We start from the raw sequence: 21,629 nt of genomic DNA, 5'->3' as shown, positions 1-21,629 counted from the left end.
TACACATAATACAGATAGCTAACAAGTCAAAGAAAAAAAGTGATATTGTGCCGATATATGTTTTGTACGGGGGGTGGGTTCCACCCCTTCTCGGGGGTGAAAAACATACGTTCAAAATAAGCCTGGAATTGGATAAACTGAGTAATTCTAAGGAACTTTGTTTCTATAGAATTGTTTCACTTAAAAGTTAATACTTTTCAAGTTATTTGCGAGTAAATATGTTCATTTTTTAACAAAAAATGACCTGTTTTAGACGGTTTTTCCCAAATAACTCAAAAAGTAAGTATTTTATCGAAAAAAATGTTCTTCAAAAAAATAGCTTACAAAAAGTTTAAAAAATGGCTGGTAGATGAAGTCTGTATGTAAGGTAAACCTAGTAGAAGCACAGTTGTAGCTAATGAAAAGTAGGTTCTTATTCTTCAAATTCCAAATCGAATATTTCAACGTGAAATAACCAAAAAATGAAGCACTTTTCGGGGAAAACTCATTAAAACTTCTTTAAATTCTTTAAAACAAGCTTTATATTTGTTCTTTAAAAAAGTTTCTAGCACCAAAAAATAAGTAAGTTATCCGCAAAATAAAGTTTGTCCCTTTTTTTTGGTAAAAGAAATCTTTTGGACAAATTTTTTTTTATCTTGAAAAAAATTGCTTTTTTTTAAATAACTTAAAAATTATTGGTGATACCAAAAATCTCAAGCAGTAAAAAATGTAGTTTTTTCTATTCTGAATATTTTGGATTTTTTGTTTTCCTGTAAAACAAAAATTTGTTAAGATATGGCTGTTCAAAATTTGCATACACCCGTGATTAACGACTCGTTCAAACCCATTTAACTAGAACAGCATTTTCAAAAAAAGCACTTTGAACCGATGAAACTTCAGATCATATAAACAATACATAAGTAACTTGTAGTGAAGCGGTAAAGATTAATTTCATTTGGGACGCTTATTAGGGGGTGATTTTCATGATTTTTTTTATCAAAAAAGGGACCATCATTATTTTTAGCGTAACTTACTTACTTTTGAAGTTAGAAACTTAATAAACAAAAAAAAATGTTTCACTTTCACTTTTTTATAAGCTTTATTTTTGGTACGAACATTTTGTTCGATAAAGTACTTACTGAACTTACTGAAAAAACTCTATGGAACAAAAGTTGCTTAAAATTAGTCATTTTATCCAATTCCTTTTTTGAACGTTTCTATGTTTTTTTACCCCTCGAAAAGGGGTGAAACCCACATCCAGGGCAAAAGCACACATCCGCACAATATCACTTTTTTATTTGACATGTTAGGTATGTGTATGCCAAATTCCATCTCAATGCCAGCAATTCTTTAAAATTCGGAGGTTTTGGAATATTTTACTGTGAGTGACTGGACTATAAATATGACTTCATAAGTTCAGTTTTTTTGCTTTATTTCAAGCATTTACCTACCTACCTACCTTCAAAAAATAAATATAAAAACATGATCCAAAATGCCTTAAGGGGCGCCAAAATTCTTTTTTGCACACAGGCGCCAGTTATCCTTACGGGGGCCCTGTATGTAGTAATAATAAACTAGATGTAGAAGTGAAGGACAAAGGACAATAAGTGAAGCCGATTTTTTTAAGTTCAGTGCGCATGTTGTCCTCTAGGTGGACACAAATAAGGGGACAAACATGTAAAATTGTTGGAAATGCCACTTGTTTCCTGTGATAATTACATGGAATTCTGTGTGTAAGTACGTAAGTAAAAATAAACCTTTTTTAAACACTTTAAAAAAAGTTTAAATGAATTTTCCCCGAAAAGTGCTCCGTTTTTGGATTATTTCAAATTGAAATATTCGATTTGGAATTTGACGAAGAAGAACCTACTTTTTATTTGCTACAACTCTGCTTCTACTGGGTCTACAGACCTCATGCATACACCATTTTTTCAGTTTTTTTTATAAGCTTTATTTTTTCTAAGAATATTTTTTCGCTAAAATACTTACTTTTTGAGTTATTTGCGAAAAACCGTCCAAAAACATGTTTTTTTTTTGTTAAAAATAAACATATTCACTCGAAAATAACTCGAAAAGTATTGACTTGGTAAAAAAACTCTATAGAGCAAAAGTTGCTCAGAATTAGTCATTTTATCCAATTCCGGGCCTATTTTGAACGTATATTTTTTCACTTCCGAGAAAATATTTTTCACCCTGTATTTCCCAATTTTTGTAAAATGGAGGGGATGTAAAATTGTAAACTTTTCTTATATAATAATAGACAATTTCAACTACCTATTCACAAATTTACATCCTTCCTTTATTATTTTGGAGGTTTTCGTTAACAATTGTGTGTTCCCTGTTCAGGCTATAAGTAGAAAACTACAACATACATTTTTGAATTTTATTAATAAAAATAAAATCGTCACAAAAATCCTAGGCAACTTATAAAATCAGACGATGCTGAAAAATAAAAAAGAATATTAAAAGACATTATACTGTTCACCTATAGAGACGATGAGAAAAACGTATCAAGTACCTACATTTATTTATTTATTTATTTATTTATTTATTTATTTATTTATTTATTTATTTATTTATTTATTTATTTATTTATTTATTTATTTATTTATTTATTTATTTATTTATTTATTTATTTATTTATTTATTTATTTATTTATTTATTTATTTATTTATTTATCGTAAATACAATTGACCTGGCCTCTTGCTTGAGACTAATCCAGGTCGTTTCCTGATGGGATTACAGTAGTTGATACACATAATTTTTATTTTAACAGTTTTCTAATTTAATGTAACTAATTAATAATGAGCCTAATCTATTACTAATTCTGAAAATTATAAATTACAAATAATTCCAATAAATAATTCTAATAAACAATTTTAATCAACACTTCTAAACAGTTTGAATAAACAAAATATAATTTTTAATTTTTTTTTATTTTAATATTTTTTGTGAAAATAAAATTTTTATAATGCATTCTCATTCTCAGATGCACTATTAATCTAAAAATAGTTAGAAATAATTGTAAGTGTAGGTCTATTTGACTTGTATAATAATATTCCCAATGGTATTTCGGTGAGCCTCAGACCCTCAGCCGAAAATATCCATTGAGTTTTAAAATTTCAAGTTTTTAGCTATATTTTTTGTTTGATTATTATTTTTTATTTTTATTTATTTATTTTATTTTATTTTATATTTAATATAAATTTTTAATTTTTTATTATATAAATATTTATTTAGTTATACCATTATTTTATTCCATATTTTTATATTATAATTTTAATTTTTTATTTTATAATTACTTATTCAAATTCATATAGGTGGGATATTTACTTGATTTCTTCTTGGTCTGATATTATATAATTCTAATTGTTTCTTTGATATTATGTCCGCTAAATTATTTAGTGTATTATATAATTCTTCATTTTGTATTATATTTTCTATATTTATGTCAACAAGGTCTATTTTCATTCTTTGTAATTCTTGGGTAGTTGTTTGGCTTTCGCAATTAAATAATAATGTGTTCTGGTGTGCCTATTTTTCCACATTCACAGTATTCATAATCTTTTAAATTAAATCTATGCAGGTATGTAGGGTACAGACCATGTCCTGTAAGGAAATGTATTAATTCTTTTTTTGTGTTAAAATAATTTGGTACCTGTATTATTTAAATTTGGAATAAAATGTTAGAGACGTCTTGCTTTGGGGGAATTATCCCATTCGTTATTATCAAGTACCTACAAAGAGTACTTGGCGTAAACAACACATTTCTGGGAGATGAAATCAAGGGATCAATGATCATAAGGCTTAATGTCGTGTCGTACGCGTCAGGAACAAGACCCGGATTTTTTCCTATAGTCGAGGCATTGAAGCACAAAAATAGGCCTTACTGTCGATTGTTGGCGCAGTAAGACGGATTTTAATGCAGTTTGGTGCGTTGGATTCGTGAAAATGTCAGGAAACTTTGTGAACTAATGTAATGAATAAGAAATCTCAAATTGCATTTGTGCATAAGAAAAATGCATTTCAAAAATGCATTTCGGTAAATAGTGGGAAAAATTAACTCAAATTTCTTACTCGGGGGTTTTTTGGGTCGCTGAAAACGAATATGAGGTCGGCGAGAGTGTGCAAACTACCTGGTGCCTACAGCGGGTGTAATAAACGTCTTCCTCTGGAGTATTGTGGTAATTTATCATATACTTGGCTTAAACTCATTACTCGGGGGTTTTTGGGGTCGCTGAAAACGAATATGAGGTCGGCGAGAGTGTGCAAACTACCTGGTGCCTGCAGCGGGTGCAATAAACACCTTCCTAGGAGTATTGTGGTAATTTATCATATAATTGGCTTAAACTCATTACTCGGGGGTTCTTCGGGTCGCTGAAAATGAATATGAGGTCGGCGAGAGTGTGCAAACTACCTGGTGCCTGCAGCAGGTGTAATAAACGTCTTCCTCTGGACTATTATGGTAATTTGTTAAATAATTGGCCCAAACTTGTTACTCTTTGGTACTCTTGTCTTTGGGGTCGCTGAAAATAAATATCGCAACGACTAAATTCTAATTTCATATCATTTAAAGTAGTTTGAATTAAGGCGCGAGTGAATCATGTGGTTTTGCCTTGAGAGAAAATTACTAGATACAGAATGTACTTAATGGCTATTGCCAAAAATAAAAAGATTGTCATTGAAAAAATTCTTTCATCTGTTGATGCATTTACCCAGCATTTAACCTTTAACTACCCGCGCATCAAGTTATGACATAACTACACGCGTGGCGTACTTTATACGCCACAAGAAAATACACAATAACAGCGGATTTGTTTTTTTTTTTGTTGAAAAAATACACTCAGTTGTTTGTTATAAACCTTATTCGACATCAGTGAATACTTGGAGTTCCTTCTCAGTAAGCCAATTGGGTTTTATAACTCGAATCATGGAATAACTGCATTCCACGGTAAATAAAATTGCTAATAAAAAATTTTTTGAAATTTGATTTTTTACGGGAAAAAAAGTATTGTTTATAAAGAAAAATATATTTTGTGCCATAATGACCAAAAAACAATTGAAATATGTACTTATATTACTACTTATATTAATATAATCGTGGCGTATATTGTCCAATACCGGAAACAACAAATAATAAACTGTAAATTACGATCTTCCCAGAAAACCAATTATAACGAAACTAAAACCAAATTGTAAAGCACATTCCAGTGATAGGTTAGAGACATAAACAAGGTCAAAAATTAAATTCTTAAATATATTTGCAGTAGAATTCTTATATCTGGCGTACAAAATACGCCAGCGCGTGTAGTTAAAGGTTAAAAAGGGTATATTTACAAACACAAATTTGGCTGCATGGAGAGGACAGTAACATGAACCCAACCGATTGGGGATGGGAATTACAAAATAATGTACTAATTCCAGTAAGAATGACTCAGCCACCTGGTCCTCCATACATTTTAAATTTAATATTTTGTAGTTGTAAGTCAGACTGCGGCAACATATGCGGGTGCAAGAAGCATGGGTTAGTTTGTAATTTAGCCTGCAAAAATTATGCAGGCTCTGATTGCATAAATTTTGCATTGGACTCGAGAGAGGAAGGCAATAATGAAGAAGAAGATGATAATGATGAAGAAAATGAATTTTAAAGATAAATTACGATAAATTTTGTATAATGAACTTTTTTAACCATAAATATGTTATAATAATAAAAATTTATGTTTATTTATAAGAAAAATACCACCCTTTTCGATCACTATAGTTACATCGAAGAAAATTGATTACCCCAAAAACCCCCGAGTAACGAGTTTATAACTAATTATATGATAAATTACCATAATACTCCAGAGGAAGACGTTTATTACACCCACTGCAGGCACCACGTAGTTTGCACACTCTCGCCGACCTCATATTCGTTTTCAGCGACCCCAAAAACCCCCGAGTAATGAGTTTAAGCCAATTATATGATAAATTACCACAATGCTCCAGAGGAAGACGTTTATTACACCCGCTGCAGGCACCAGGTAGTTTGCACACTCTCGCCGACCTCATATTCGTTTTCAGCGACCCCAAAAACCCCCGAGTAAGAAAATTGAGTCAATTTTTCCCACTATTTACCGAAATGCATTTTTGAAATGCATTTTTCTTATGCACAAATGCAATTTGAGATTTCTTATTCATTACATTAGTTCACAAAATTTCCTGACATTTTCACGAATCCAACGCACCAATCCGTATTAAAATCCGTCTTACTGCAAAAAAATCGACACTTCAATCCTTCAATGCCTCGACTACTATGGATCTTATTGGTTTTAATTTTACATGAAAACAAACTGAGTATTCTGTCAGAGAAGTATAGCCAAAACAATTAATAAAACAGTTAAACAGATATAAAATAATTATTAGAATGCTTACCCGTCTGCTTATCAAAGCATTCCTTGAGGACTCCTGGTCCTGGTGCGGTAGGTTTTAATGCTTCTAGAGTTACATCTTTAATTATGTCATACTGTAAGTCCCCATCAACGGTAAGCTAAAATAATAGCATTTAGAAAAATATGCTGTTAAATAAAAGTAAAAATGGTTAAAATAAGGCTAAAAGTGGCATCTACATATTATATAATCACAAAACATCAAACTATAACAAACTAAGTTATCAATCGAAGCAGCGCAGAAAACGACAATAAATATCGCCTCCGTACCACCAGATTGACAACAGGTGGAATACTTTCTTTGGTTACACCTCCTGAGACTTTTACAATTTATAAGTCATACAGGTGCCGAGAAAATTAAGATGAGAGAATTTTAAATAATTCACAACTCATCTACTCAGCATGGTAAAGCTCCAACAAGAAAGATTCCTTAATACTCAAAAGAGTAAATGAATTAAAAATGTATAAACATTCTCAATTTCTTTGCAAAACGAAAATGCAGCAGCTGCATAATACTCTGGTTAAAGCGGAGAGTGCAGGAAGAGTCTATACCGGTTTCGGAGATCTTTTTCCCCTCATCAGTAAACCCATATCCTCTTCTCTCCGCTTTAACCATTTACCATAGCTTAGGGCCTTCCCGAATTGCAAAGAAAGAAATGTCACGGATGAACTAGGGCCATCTACCGGAAAACAAACTAAGTTATCAATCTAAGTAATCAAACTAAGTTATCAGCTTTACCATGCTGAGTAGATGAGTTGTGAATTATTTAAAATTCTCTCATCTTAATTTTCTCGGCACCTGTATGACTTATAAATTGTAAAAGTCTCAGGAGGTGTAACCAAAGAAAGTATTCCACCTGTTGTCAATCTGGTGGTACGGAGGCGATATTTATTGTCGTTTTCTGCGCTGCTTCGATTGATAACTTAGTTTGTTTTCCGGTAGATGGCCCTAGTTCATCCGTGACATTTCTTTCTTTGCAATTCGGGAAGGCCCTAAGCTATCGTAAATGGTTAAAGCGGAGAGAAGAGGATATGGGTTTACTGATGAGGGGAAAAAGATCTCCGAAACCGGTATAGACTCTTCCTGCACTCTCCGCTTTAACCAGAGTATTATGCAGCTGCTGCATTTTCGTTTTGCAAAGAAATTGAGAATGTTTATACATTTTTATCAAACTATAAATTCATTTTTTTGCTATACCATATTTTTTAATCATAATTCTATAATGTCTTTTCAAAAGAGATTCCCACAAAAAAATGTATTTCGTTCTCCAGTATTATATATCAATTATCAATCTTTAAATATTCTATTAATTTTTTTCTTTTATCTAAGGAGTCTTTTATTTGGCTGGTTCTTCAGGCAAGTTTTGGAGCATCATTTTCTCCAAACAATCTTGAACCTTTATGTGGACTACCATTTGTTTTGTTAAACAATGAAGCTTTAGCTTCATTCCTCAGGCATTTACTCCTCAGGCCAAATTTTACAAACTATTTTTTGCAATTGCTTGGTGATCTGCTCTCCAGCGTGTTTAAATATCTCTACTGGGATGCAATAGCTGCCTGGGGATTTGTGGCTTTTTAGTTTTTTTTATAGATATTTTCCCTTTTTTTTCGAGGGTGTTCCACAAATTCTTCATTTCGGAACTCTAGTTCTTTTTGTTAGTAAGTAGGTTCCTCTTCCAGCAACTCTCGATAGTTCTTACCCATCGTAACAGGATATTTCCTTTGTTGGTAAGCAAGTTGCCATTATCATTACACAGATTGATTCTTGTCTTCAATTCATCTCTAATAAGATTTATTTGATGACAGAACTTTCTTGTTTCTACTTGACTCATATGGCCTTCGAGCCTATCTAATACATATTTCGTTTTCTGATTCTTTTTTCAGTGTATGCGTTTTTCCTCTCTTTTAAAGTTCTTGTATCTATCTATTGTTATCCTAGTTGTTCGTTGTTTATCTGTTTCTTGTTTCTCCTTGACTTATATGGCCTTCGAGCCTATCTAATATGTCGTTTTCTGATTCTTCTTTCTTTTTTCGGTGTATGCGTTTTTCCTCTCTTCTAAAGTTCTTGTATATATCTATTGTTACCCTAGTTGTTCGTTGTTTATCTGTTATTTTTTGAATTTTTGGTCGAACCAGTCATTTTTTTTCTTGGGTTCGGGATATTCCTAATAACAGCTGCTCCACATTTCCTTGCTTGACTGGTCGACTGTCCAGGTTTGTTCTAGAGTTTCATTTATATGTAGCTGAAACTGTTTCTCTATGTTTTCATTATTTACATAATGTAAATTGTTTTTGATTTTTCTAGTGACCCTTTCTTTTTTGAAGTAGGAAATTCTTTGTCGAAACTTGGTTCCTACCATGAAGTGGTCTAAATCAATATTTGTGCATCTATAACTTCTGACGCCCATTAGGTTTGTAAAGTGCCTTCTGTCAATTCTGTCAATTATAACATGGTCAATTTGGTTTGTGTTTCCATTGGGTGATAATCAAGTTCCTTTATGGATATTCTTATCAGTAAAACATGTGCCTCTCACAATCATGTCTTTGGCAGCTGCCATACTAAAAAGCCTTAATCCATTGTTATTAGTAACATCGCATCGTGAAGGATGTGTTTACCAATATAATCTTGGTAGCATATCCCTTTTCAGGTGGAACCCATGCTTCTTCTTTTTATGATGCCTATCCGTTCCGGATGTTGGCGATCAGCATGGCTATCCTTACTTTGCTTGCTGCTATTCTGAATAGTCCGGTTGTCGATGTACGATTGAACCACTTTCTCAGGTTTTGAAATCAAGATATTCTTCTTCTCACTGGTCCTCTCTTTCCAAATACCATGCCCTGAAGAATGACTTGCAACAAGCCATATCTTTGTTCATTCCTTATAACATGGCCAAGATACTTTAGTTTGCGCTCTTTGATGGTGTTAATTATCTCGAATTCCTTGGATATTCTACGTAGGACCTCAACATTAGTCACACGATCCACCCACGAAATTCTTAACATGCATCGGTAACACCACATTTCGAATGCCTCGAGTTTTCATAAAGAAGCTTCGGAAAGTGTCCAGGCCTCTACTCCGTATAATAAGTATAATAACGTAGAAAATGCATAGCATCTGATGATAGCGATTTTGGTAGCAAGTGGTAAATCGTGACTTCTGAAAAGCAATTTCATCGTTATGAACGCTGATCTCGCTTTTCCTATGCGTTGTTTTATTTCACTTGAGTGGTCCCATTGGCTGTTTATGTTGGTACCAAGGTATGTGTAGCTGTCCACCCTGTCAATTGGTTTTTGGTTAACCAAAAATGAACCCACGCATTACTGCATGCTTTGTGCATTATCTGAAAATAACGCGTTATTTTCCTGGACTAATGTTGCCTCAGCTCAGTTGGCGTCTGAATAGAAAACATTTTAAAAATAATTGTTCATTTATTTTTGATAAAAAATAAAAACTTACTAATTTACTTTTGCTAACTGGTTTCGCGATAACATAACGACCGTGAAACTGAATCGTCAGACGCCACTGGCGATAAATAATAATAATACCCTGAATTTACTACTTGTTGATAAGGAACGTTTCGGGCACAACCTTACTGTTCAGAAGTCAAGGGAACAGTAAAGAAAATTTAGATAAAAGAAGAAATTCATCTTTATCAGCATCTCTAGATGCACTGCTGGACATAGGCCTCCCCTGTTTGTCTCTAAAGTGTTCTATCTTGTGCTTTGTGCATCCAGTTTTTTGTTGTCTTTCGTAAGTCGTCTTGCCATCGTGTTTGTTGTCTTCTTCTGCTACGATTATCAGCTCTTGGTCTCTGTTCAACGAGTTTGCGAGTCCATCTTCCGTCCTTCATTTTGGCAACGTGTCCAGCCCATTTCCATTTGAAGCTACAGCTTATTTCAATGACGTCTATAATTGTGGTATTAGCTCGTAGATCTTCGTTTCTAATCCTGTCTCGTAGAGTGGCCCCTATTATTGTTCGCTCCATTCTTCTTTGCGTTACTCTTAGTTTTCGTGCGTCTTCCTTTGTGAGCGATAATGTCGCCAGGGGGGGTACAACGGCCTCGTTAATTCAGATGGACTTACCCAAGTTTTTTTTATGTATTTTGACCCGTAGAACACGAATTTTTTGGGTAACAGTTGATCCGGATGTCGATAAGATTGTTATAGACCAAGAACTTGAGGAATCAAATAACAGCGATTTTTGGCAAAACAAAACAATATTTTGTATTTTTTGGGTCATTTTAAGCAAAAAATATTTCTACAAGTTTTTTAGTAGGATGCACAGTTTTCGAGATAAACGCGGTTGAACTTTCAAAAAATCGAAAAACTGCAATTTTTAAACCCGAATAACTTTTGATTAAAAAATAAAATAGCAATTCTGCTTAGCGCCTTTGAAAGTTCAAGTCAAATTATGTCGGTTTTGATTATTTGCATTGCTAAAAATTTATTGTGTTATTGTTAAACAAAGCTACAAACAACTAGTGCGTGAGTGATGTTTCTATGATTTCTCATTTAAAATCGAACGAGTAGGTAGAATAGGTACTAGTGCAATCAAGACTATTTCTACGTTACATGCGTTAAAACGCATGTAAAAGCACGGGAAACCCTACGTGTTTATAGCTTTGTTAAACAATAAAAAAATAAATTTTTACCAATGCAAATAATCAAAACCGATAAAATTTGACTTAAACTTTCAAATGCGGTAAGCAGACTTGCTATTTTATTTTTTAATCAAAAGTTATTCGGGTTCAAAAATTGCAATTTTTCGATTTTTTTAAAGTTCAACCGCGTTTATCTCGAAAACTGTGCATCCTACGAAAAAACTTGTAGAAATATTTTTTACTTAAAATGGCCCAAAAAATACAAAATATTGTTTTGTTTTGCCAAAAATCGCTGTTATTTGATTCCTCAAGTTCTTGGTCTATAACAATCTTATCGACATCCGGATCAACTGTTGCCCAAAAAATTCGTGTTCTACGGGTCAAAATACATAAAAAAAACTTGAGTAAGTCCATCTAAATTAACGAGGCCGTTGTACCCCCCCTGGCGACAGGACTAGTAGCACGCATTGGTCAAAAACTTTTTTCATCATATTAACTGGAATGTCACTATTAAAAACGTTACTAAGAGCTCCGTACGCTGCCCATCCTTGTATTATTCCTCTGGATACTTCGTTTGTTTTATTGTCCTTACCTATCTTAATTTCGTGACCCAGATATCTATCAGTTCTATTTGTTCATTTTATATTTCAAGGTGTTTATTTGGTACTAAGTTCGTCATATATTTTGTTTTTGTAATATTCTTTTTTAAGCCTATTTTATAACAGGCTGTAATAAGTTCTTCCAACATTTTCTTTATTTGTCCCAAATCATCTGCAGTCAAAACTATATTGTCTGCGTAGCTTAGGTGGTGTAGCAACTCTCCGTCCCCATTTATTCCTTTCCCACCCCATTCTACTAGAAAACCAAATAAAAATCCAAAGAGGAATCCGACAAGGTGATACGTTGTCACCTAAACTTTTCATATCGGCTCTATAGACCAGGGCGCATCTGTAAAAATAATAGTACATTTGGACGTTGAGAGGTGACTCAATTTTTTTTGCAGAAATTCTTGAAAATAACTCAAATAATAATACTTGAGTTATCCTCCCTCTCAAAAAGTCCGGAACATTGTTTAAATAATCAAAATGTCAAAAAATGAAAGAAAAATTCGATATTTTTCTTCGTTTTTTGATTATAACTTTAAAAGTATTCATTTCCCAGAAAAGTTGTACAAGTTGCGTAATTAAATTTGCTACAATATAGAATTAGTTAAAAATTTAAAAAATAATCACCCTTGTTGCAAAATAGCAATAATTGCGAAAAAAACCATACAAAAACAATTATTTGCATTCTACGTTTTTCAACCATTTATGCTACACTTAGGACCTTCATATTTCACCAAGAAACTTTAAGATACAGTAAAACAATACTGTAAATTTCATTAAGATCGGTTTAACAGATTTTGCAAAATAAATTTTGCAATCCAGCTTTCGCAAAAAAAAATTCATTTTTTCAAAATGTTACAGAACTGAAAATAAAGCAGATAGCAGGTTGAAATTTTTTTGCGTTGAAAAGTGTACTGTACCTTTCATTTGCAATTTGCAAAATTAATATCGATTAACTACCACGACGTCAGGAATTTTTTTAAATAAACATTAATTATTGGTGCTACGCGCAGGACAGCGGATAGTTTGCTCTTATTGGGCATTCCAATAACCTTTGATAATGATTGATACATTTTAATTTTTATTACATTTCGATATAAATAAATAAATTTGTTTATTGCAATATAAAAACACATACTCTATCCTTTGAAATAACACTTTTTTTAGCAAAAACTTTCTTTGTTCATATATTTTAACTTAGAGAATAAAAGTTTATTATTTTTAAACATATGCAATTGTTTAAACAATATTTCACAAACAATAATAAAATTAGTTTGATTTTTGTAGAATTAAAATATTAAAATACAACAAAATATAGAGTTAGAAAATAATATATTAGATAAAGATTGGAAGAAATTTTGGTGGAAATCAACTTGTGCGAATCGAACACCGCTGTCCTGCGCGTAGCACCAAAAATTAATGTGGTAAAATGTGTAAAAATTTCCTGACGCCGTGGTAATTAATCGATTTTAATTTTGCAATTTGTAAATGAAAGGTACAGTATACTTCTATAAGCAAAAAAAAACAACTTGCTATCTTCTTTATTTTCAGTCCTGCAACATTTTAAAAAAATGAATTTTTTTTGCGAAAGCTGGATTGCAAAATTTATTATGCAAAATCTATTAAACCGATCTTAATGAAATTTACAGTGTTCTTTTACTATATCATAAAGTTTTTCTGGATAAAACATGAAGGTCCTAAGTGTAGCATAAATGGTTGAAAAACGTAAAATGCGAATACTTGTTTTTGTATGGTGTTTTAGTAATTATTGCTATTTTGCAACAAGGATGACTATTTTTTAAATTTTCAACCAATTTTATATTGTAGGAAATTTAATTACGCAACTTTTATGTCAGTACAACTTTTCTCAAAAATGAATAGTTTTAAAGTTATAATCAAAAAACCAATAAAAAAATCGAATTTTTCCTTCATATTTTGAGATTTTGATTATTTAAACAATGTTCCGGATCATTTTGAGTGGGAGGATAACTCAAATATTATTATTTGAGTTATTTTCAAGCAATTTCTGCAAAAAAAATTTGAGTCACCTCTCAACGTCCATCTCAAAACAGATGCGCCCTGGACTACTAGAAAAAGCGATCAAAACTCTAGAATGATTCTAGAGTTTTGATCGCTTTTTGTAGAGCAGATATGAAAAGTTTAGGTGACAACATATCATCTTGTCGGATTCCTCTTTGGATTTTTATTTACTTAACTCCAGAATATCTGGTGGCGTATTCTTGTTTAGCAACCTCCAAGTAATTTGTTTGCATCAATGTAGTGCTGATATCCCTCGAACCTCCAGATGACGTGCATTAGCAGTGACGCTGGGCACCATGTGCTCCGGGGTCGGATCTGATAGCATAGTCGTGTTTAGCGACCCTAAGAACTTCCAAGTAACAAAATCTGGCCCTTAACATGGTTATTTGACATGTTTATGGATAGTTGGATGCATTTTGTGCACTTTAAAATGAAAATGCATTTCCACACATTTTTCTATAGTAGACTTTTTCCTGACATCCTGAACACAATGCCAAGAGTGGTCCCTCTAGGGGCTGTATTTAAAAATCGAATTATTCGGGGGTTTTTAGTGCTAAATGCCCAGGTCTACACTATAGTGTGGCACTTCCGGTTACAACTTTTTAACCGGAAATGATATAAAAACGAGAATTATATTTGCTATCGTTTTGCAAAGAAGCGTCGAATAATATATCGCTTGTACTATTTCAGCCAATTTAAAACAGTACTTCCGATAGCAACTCTAGAACCGGAAGTCCTAGGTTAAATTTCTGACCGAGGTTTAATTCTTTTTGTTTTTAATATTGTCTTTGAGTTATATATAAGCTTTGTGTTTACGGGCGGACAGACAGACATGGATAGTTCAAGGTTTTCACATTTTAATATTGGACAATGGGTGAAAACAATACTTACAGCTTTAATACTTTCGTAGAGGCACGACAAATATTTCTGAAATAAAAAAGTGTATTATTTTTCACAAGTAGGTACCTAATTGAATGATTTTTTAACAACTTAATACTTTCTTCTTTCTCTTTATAAGCAATTCTGCTTGTTAATTGGTGGATTGATACCTATATGGAAGGTTATTACTTATGCTCGGTTTCCTAATCACTTAAAGTTGACTTTAAATTTTAATAAGTTGGTACCTTTATCATTGCAATTCATATGGGTAAATGTCAACTTTAAAGTGAACTTTAGTTAATTAGGGGAGTGCATATAGATTTTCACTTCGGAAAAAATCAAATAAGATAGAACTTTTTGTAATTTCAGTAAGAAATGTTTAATAAACAACATATCAAAAAATTCTACTCGAGAAGTAGGTGCTTTATTTTTTATTAAACAAATGAACTACGAAATTAGACGTTCTTTTTAAATAACTCCGAAAATATAAATTTTAGAAAAAACTGACTTGACCATTAAAAAATTCAGAAAATTTTACAAAAAAACCTTGTATAAAGAATTTTCTAAAATTAAATATGTATCTTTTATAATTTTTTATTTGTAACGCTAAAGTCACCCTTCTCACAAACATTGGCGCACTGTAAACTAACGTACGGCGAAGTGCACGGTTGAGTTATTTTAATGTAATTCTTTAACTAGTAAGTCAAATGAAATTTTCTCAAATTGAACATGAAAGAAGAATAATTAGACTATCTTATGGTTATAATAGAAAGAAATAAAATGTATGGGCATAAGTACAGCGTGGGCGGAAAGTGAGCCTTACATGAATTTTGTTTAAAAATGATTTAAAAATGTGTAACTAATACAATTTTTCTTATAAAACTCTAAATTTTGCAGAACTAACCTTTCAAGCATCTTACTAAATGACGTTTTATTCAAAAAAAATCTCAAAAATTTAATTCAAATGATATGACGTTTCAAAAAATGTAATTTTTGAAATCTTCGTAGTTTTATAGAATTACCACCATTTTAAGACGGTATTACTCAAGTTTGTACAGATCTATTACAGCTTTGTAAGTGCTTTTTTAAAGCTTAGGATGTAATCTTTCAAATGCACTAAACTATTTTACTTTAGAAATGAAATAAATTATTTCTTTTTAAGAAAATTAAGAAATATAACAAAAATGTAATACAAAAACCGAAAATTGCCAGCTAAAAAAATGTTTATACAAAGTGATCAAAACTTTTTTCTGTAAAACTTACCTAATATACATTTAATAATAAGGTTCAACAATAATAAATGTTCAGCAAAAAAAAATTTTTAGTTCTTATACAGTATATCTGCGTAACTTGGTAAAAAGTTATTTTGTATAAAATACTCTGTATCGTATATAATCTAAGATGCAATCATCAAATATCAAATTTAATTAATGTTATACGAGGTATGTCAAAAAATATGAATTTCACTCAAGAGTAAAGTACCTTTACATTTCACAATATTGAAAATTCTTATTAAGAAAAGTTGTTTGGAATTAAAAAATTTGTTTTAGTGTTCAATTGCATCCTTCTAATTATAATATTGTGAATAATAAAGGCACTTAACTTAAGAAAAATTCATATTTTTTACATACCTCGTATAAAATTACAAAAGTTTGATATCTGATGGTTGTATCTTATATTTTAGACCAGGGAGAGCATTTTATAAAGAATAATTTTTTTCCGTAAAAGTGATAATAAAATAGTTATCATAATTGTAATAAAATGATGATGAGTATCCGTAATTTGAGAAAAAATTGAATTTTTTTTTTCGATTACATGATGTAATTATATATTTAGACATAGTTTTTAATTTCAAACAACTTTTCATAATAGCATTTTTTGATATTCTGGAATATAAAGGTACTTTACTCTTTAACGAAATTAATATTTTTGACATAACTCGTATAAAATTGATAAAATTTGATATCTGATGGTTGAGTTTTAGATTTTTGACTATCCAAAGCATTTCATTAAGAATTACTTTTTTTCGTAAAATTGATAATAAAAAAGTTTTCCATGTGGTTCCTAGCTACGCAGGAGCATTGAAATTTTTACTAGGGTTAAAAAGCTGTCGGTTATACTCACGTGAAGTTTACATGCTAACCACCAAGATGTAATTTTACAAAAATATGTGGGTCAAAGCACTATATACGTGGTCCGTTAAGGAAACATCGGTTAAAGATGCCAATTAAAACATGGATGTTAGAAATATTTTACCATTATGCCCTAGGTAACATCTGAGCTGTAGTGTGACTTGATTACATGGTGGAAGTCAGGTGGCAAGTGAAAGTGACAATGAGTTGGATGTAGACCTCCAAACGTTGACAGGACAGGAATGACAGTTCCACAGGAAGTTGAAATATTAGCCTGTCATATTTAAAGACTATGGTGTACAGATTGTTAAAATTAGAAATGATGTAACAACACACTCCATTGTGAGCATTATCATTTAAAATTCGTTAAACTAGATTTTGTAGTTAAGAGATTAAGAAAAGCTGATACCATTAAACATTATGCTACAAACATTTTTCAAAGTTTAGGCTCCAAAAATAAGTTTTTAAAATTGTTTTAAAACATTTATATAAAATATAGCAAAAATGTATTTGAATATTATGTCAAATGTGCACATTATTGGACACCCTCAGTTTCTGTACATATTCAGTTTATACAGGGGCGGTTCTAGACCAAAAAAAGTGGGGGGCAAGGGAACACAACCGGTGAATAAACAAGATAACGTGCCTTTTTAACGAAAATTATAGTACAAAAGTACTGTAAAAACTGAAGGCGGGGGGCAGCTGAAGTGAAAAATAAATAGTATTTTCAACGAAAATTTTGATTTCGTTTATAAATTCGCAAAGTCCGTTCGTTGGTTCCTGCGCTGCCACCCCTGCAATATCTGGAGCTTATGTACCGATGTCAATGTAGTTTTGTCTCCTGAATCCAAATCTGAAAACCGCATTTCGATATCTCAAACCATCTTCGAGATAACCGACCTCAAAAACAAGTTGCATCTCGGGACGGCAATTTATGATTTTTAGCAATTTTAGATAGCGAGATAATTCTACAATGGAGACACTGTACGTAAAAATGTTAATGAGAATTTCATATTATTTCAAAAATATATTACTTCATATAAACTGTAAAAGAATTGAAATATTAAATAAATAAATATTACTTATTAATTTTAATGTAACTAATGTTAAATGGCAGGTTACAAATTTTTGGTGCTGTCTACCCAATGATTTATGTATTATGTATATTATACTGTATAATATACAGTGTGTCTACTTAAGTTGGACACATATATTACGGACACTTTTTTATTTTTAATTTTACGAAATAAAGTTATAATTCATAAAAAGTTCTGCATCGTCTAAAACCTACGATTCAATCATCAGATAGCAAATTTTATCTATATTATAGGAGGTATTTTAAAAAATATGAATTTCGCTCAAGATTAAAGTACCTTTTTCCACACTGTTGTAAATTATTGTTACTACGAAAAATTGTTTGGAATTAAAAACTGTGTTCTAATATATGCAATAGTTGTTATTATAATTAAATAATTAATAATTATTATAATAATGTAACTATTATCTACATTCTTCTAATAAAAAGAAAATATTTAATTTTTTTCTCAAATTAGAGATACCTACCAATCATAATTTTCATTTATAACTCTTTTATTATTAATTTTACGAACAAAAATTATTCTTCATAAAAAAATCTGCACGGTCTAAAAGCCAAGATGCAATCATAAACATAAGATTATAAAATATAAAATTATATCGATTTTAGTCGATGTGTAAAAAATATGAATTTCGCTCAGGAAATTCGCTCAGTAAAGTGCTTTATAGCTCACAATATTTAAATAGTAGGATATAATTGCACATTAAACATAATTTTTAATTCTAAACAACTTTTCATAATAGCAATTTTCCATATTAGGAATTTAAATACATAAAAAAAATAGAGGAAATAAGTCTTTCAACTATTTTTCATAAAAAAAAAGTTTTGGTTATAATAATGCATTTTTAACTTGTTGTATTTAAATTGTAATAAAACGAACTTGATAATAAATTATAAAATCCTAACTTCATTCCCGAAATTCCTTTAAAAATTATTCTGTTAACAAATTTCAAAATAAATATATAAATACCGTATGTTTTAATTTTCACTTTTTCCTAAAATTTTGAAACGGTTCTCTTATTTTCATCATCACTTGCTTAGCTTTGATGTTATAAACTTCATCTGGAGCTCACTTGATAGGTATTCTTGAGTACTTTGACAAGTGTTCAGTAAATATATTTTATAAAATGCAGTGTTTTCCCGTTATTTGAGCTTGAATACTTAGATTTGGGTACTAGCCGAAAAAAATATACATTCCATCACCTATAACTCACTTTTTATTAATTCTCAAAGGTTTTTCGAACAATAAATCTCTTTTATTTTTTATTATCTTCAATTTTGGTAATCATAACTATTTTGATAAAACTTACAGTTTTTTAATTATTCACGAAAAACCGCTTTACATCATGCATTTATTTCACGAAAAATTCAAATCTTTGATCTTTAATAACTCAAAAAGTATTGATTTATTTTAATAATTAGAAGTAACAAATTTTGCTTAAAATTTGTCCCTCTATCGATTAGTGGGGTTATTTTTAATAAAATAGTTTTTACCCACGAGAAGGGGTGGCATCCACCCCCAGGGTGAAAGCGCACGTTGGCACCATATCAGTTTTGTTTCTTGAGTTATGCTCTAACTACTCACCAATTTTCATGCAAATCGATGGAGGTTTAACAAAATAGAAGGTGAAAACATTTAATGACTGCACCAACTTTCCCCTTTCATCCCTTATTGATACTTCCTGTATCCACTGAGGTGTCAGCCTGAAAGGGGTCATAGTTATCAATATACAATAGACCGTGACCCGTCAAAATAGCCCGGTCAAAACAGCCCCGTTAAAAAAGCCCCGTCAAAATAGCCCCAACACAAAATAGCCTCGACAAAATAGCCCGCAAACAAAATAGCCCCGACAAAATAGATCGCACACAAAATAGCCCCGGTCAAAACAGCCCCGGCTAAAATAGCCCCGGCTAAAACAGCCTCTTATAAACAATTACACAATTATTTATATAAGGTGTCCAAAAACTTTTTTTAATTTAAATTATTTGACAAAAAGGAAGAATGTATTTCATTTATTTAATTTAAGATGCATTTTACTGTTGCCCGAAAACAGAAAAAATGTTTATATCATAAATTAACATTGATTTTCACTTAACTTAAATGTTCAAACTTCCAAGAGGCAGGAAAGACAGGACTCGAGTTCTCTGAAAAGACAATTTTTATTTAATGTGGTTAAGATAAACATCTGAATAGAGGATAATTACTATTTCCGAAAAAATGTATTTTTAAGGAATTATTTCATGATGAATTCTGAAGGGAGCTTTTTTTCGGGGCTATTTTGTCGGGGCTATTTTGTCGGCGGGCTATTATTCCGCGGCTATTTTGTCTGCAGGCTATTTTGTCGGAGCTATTTTGTGTGCGGGATATTATGTCGGGGCTATTTTGTCGGGGCTTTTTTGACGGGGCTATTTTGACGGGGTACCACAATAGACACATTTCACATGCCAAACTCCATATTACTTATGACGATGATTTCTCGCCTCTAGCTCTCCGTCTATAAGGATTACTCTTGGTGATAAAACTATAATGAGAATTTTATTGACACGGCCAACAAAGATGTTTTGAGAGTAGAATCTGAAATTATAGTTAAAGCATTACAGATCAAAAGACTGCGTTCAAATTTCAAATGGAAACAGGACATTAACGACGCAAGATCTAAGACGACAAAATAAACAAAGCCCTAACTATTACAATAGGAGCAGTAGCAAAAAAGAATTAATGTAAATGTAAACTTGCCTTGGATTTTTCGTCACGGGTGTGTACTCCTGCCTTTAGCTTTTCAATTTCTTCTTCAGAAATACCAACTCTCCTGCTACATGCGCCTTGTAAAACTTTGCCCAATTTTTCTAGCTCTCCTGTTGGCTAAAACAAACCAATAACTGTATATGTATATAATATACATGATATAAATGAAATAAACACAGCTTACCTCTACTGCTGATACATAATGTGCTACTAGAGCAACAACAGAGAATAATTTCACTAGCACGAACATTTTAGAAATAACGTTAGTAAACAAAAGTGTTACAATTGCGACCTATTTTATATCAGTTTCATTGTTAAAACCCCTTCATAGGCGGAGATCAACTTTTATTGCTCGTAAAAAATTTACTGATTAATAATAGGTATTTCATAATAAATATGTTTAATATGTATATATATATTAGGCCTGGATCCCGCGTACCAAAAAAAAGTTTATTAATGGCAAGCTGAAAATGTGTTAATAGTTTAGGGTGATACAGTAGCGATCAACAGGTAGCCAAAACGCTTTCCAAGATTGCGGCTGTAATTTTGAATATTTTTTAGAGATATTTGGCACACGTATTCGTAATATAATAAAGAATGGCGGTACAGAGCCCAACTTCAAAAATATATTAATATGTGGAAATTACTCTGTAATTAAATACAATATTAAAAAAACGAGCCTGTACCGCCATTAAGAAGAACAAAAAAATACACTTTCTTCAAATAAACTTTTTTATCCGATGCCTAGATTTTGTGTCATTTTGGAACTACTAATGAAATAAAAAATTTTAGTAGTTCCAAAATGACACAAAATCTAGGCATCGGATAAAAAAGTTTATTTGAAGAAAGTGTATTTTTTTTGTTCTTCTTAATGGCGGTACAGGCTCGTTTTTTTAATATTGTATTTAGTTACAGAGTAATTTCCACATATTAATATATTTTTCAAATTGGGCTCTGTACCGCCATTCTTTATTATATTACGAATACGTGTGCCAAATATCTCGAAAAAATATTCAAAATTACAGCCGCAATCTTGGAACGCGTTTTCGCTACCTGTTGATCGCTACTGTTTCCTCTTTTAACGGTGTCTAAATAGTCGGACAAACTTTGATGTACTGGAA

The 21,629-nt window shown here is 31.5% G+C and overlaps 1 protein-coding gene across 1 annotated transcript; it reads right to left on the bottom strand.

The window, feature by feature from the left end:
* Window positions 1-2,348: 2,348 nt before the first annotated feature.
* Window positions 2,349-20,845, bottom strand: LOC114334958 (uncharacterized). Its single transcript, XM_028285096.2, has 5 exons — window positions 20,693-20,845; window positions 20,500-20,625; window positions 14,547-14,582; window positions 6,395-6,509; window positions 2,349-2,421 (listed from the first exon to the last, which is right to left on the bottom strand). Exons 1-5 carry the CDS (start codon window positions 20,756-20,758, stop codon window positions 2,384-2,386), a joined length of 381 nt encoding a protein of 126 aa, XP_028140897.1. The 5' UTR covers window positions 20,759-20,845; the 3' UTR covers window positions 2,349-2,383.
* Between the last annotated feature and the right edge of the window lie 784 nt (window positions 20,846-21,629).

Source organism: Diabrotica virgifera, chromosome 6, assembly GCF_917563875.1.
Source record: "Diabrotica virgifera virgifera chromosome 6, PGI_DIABVI_V3a".
Lineage (NCBI taxonomy): Eukaryota > Metazoa > Arthropoda > Insecta > Coleoptera > Chrysomelidae > Diabrotica > Diabrotica virgifera.
Note: the sequence above shows the minus strand (reverse complement) of the source record. Positions and strands in the feature narration are given on the sequence as shown.

Coding starts and splice junctions, on each gene's coding strand:
- LOC114334958 (XM_028285096.2), bottom strand. CDS start 20,758: ATGTTCGTGCTAGTGAAATTATTCTCTGTTGTTGCTCTAGTAGCACAT. Junction 14,583..20,499: donor CCCGTGACGAAAAATCCAAG/GCAAGTTTACAT, acceptor TTTTTATTTCAG/AAATATTTGTCGTGCCTCTA. Junction 6,510..14,546: donor TCTACGAAAGTATTAAAGCT/GTAAGTATTGTT, acceptor CTATTATTTTAG/CTTACCGTTGATGGGGACTT.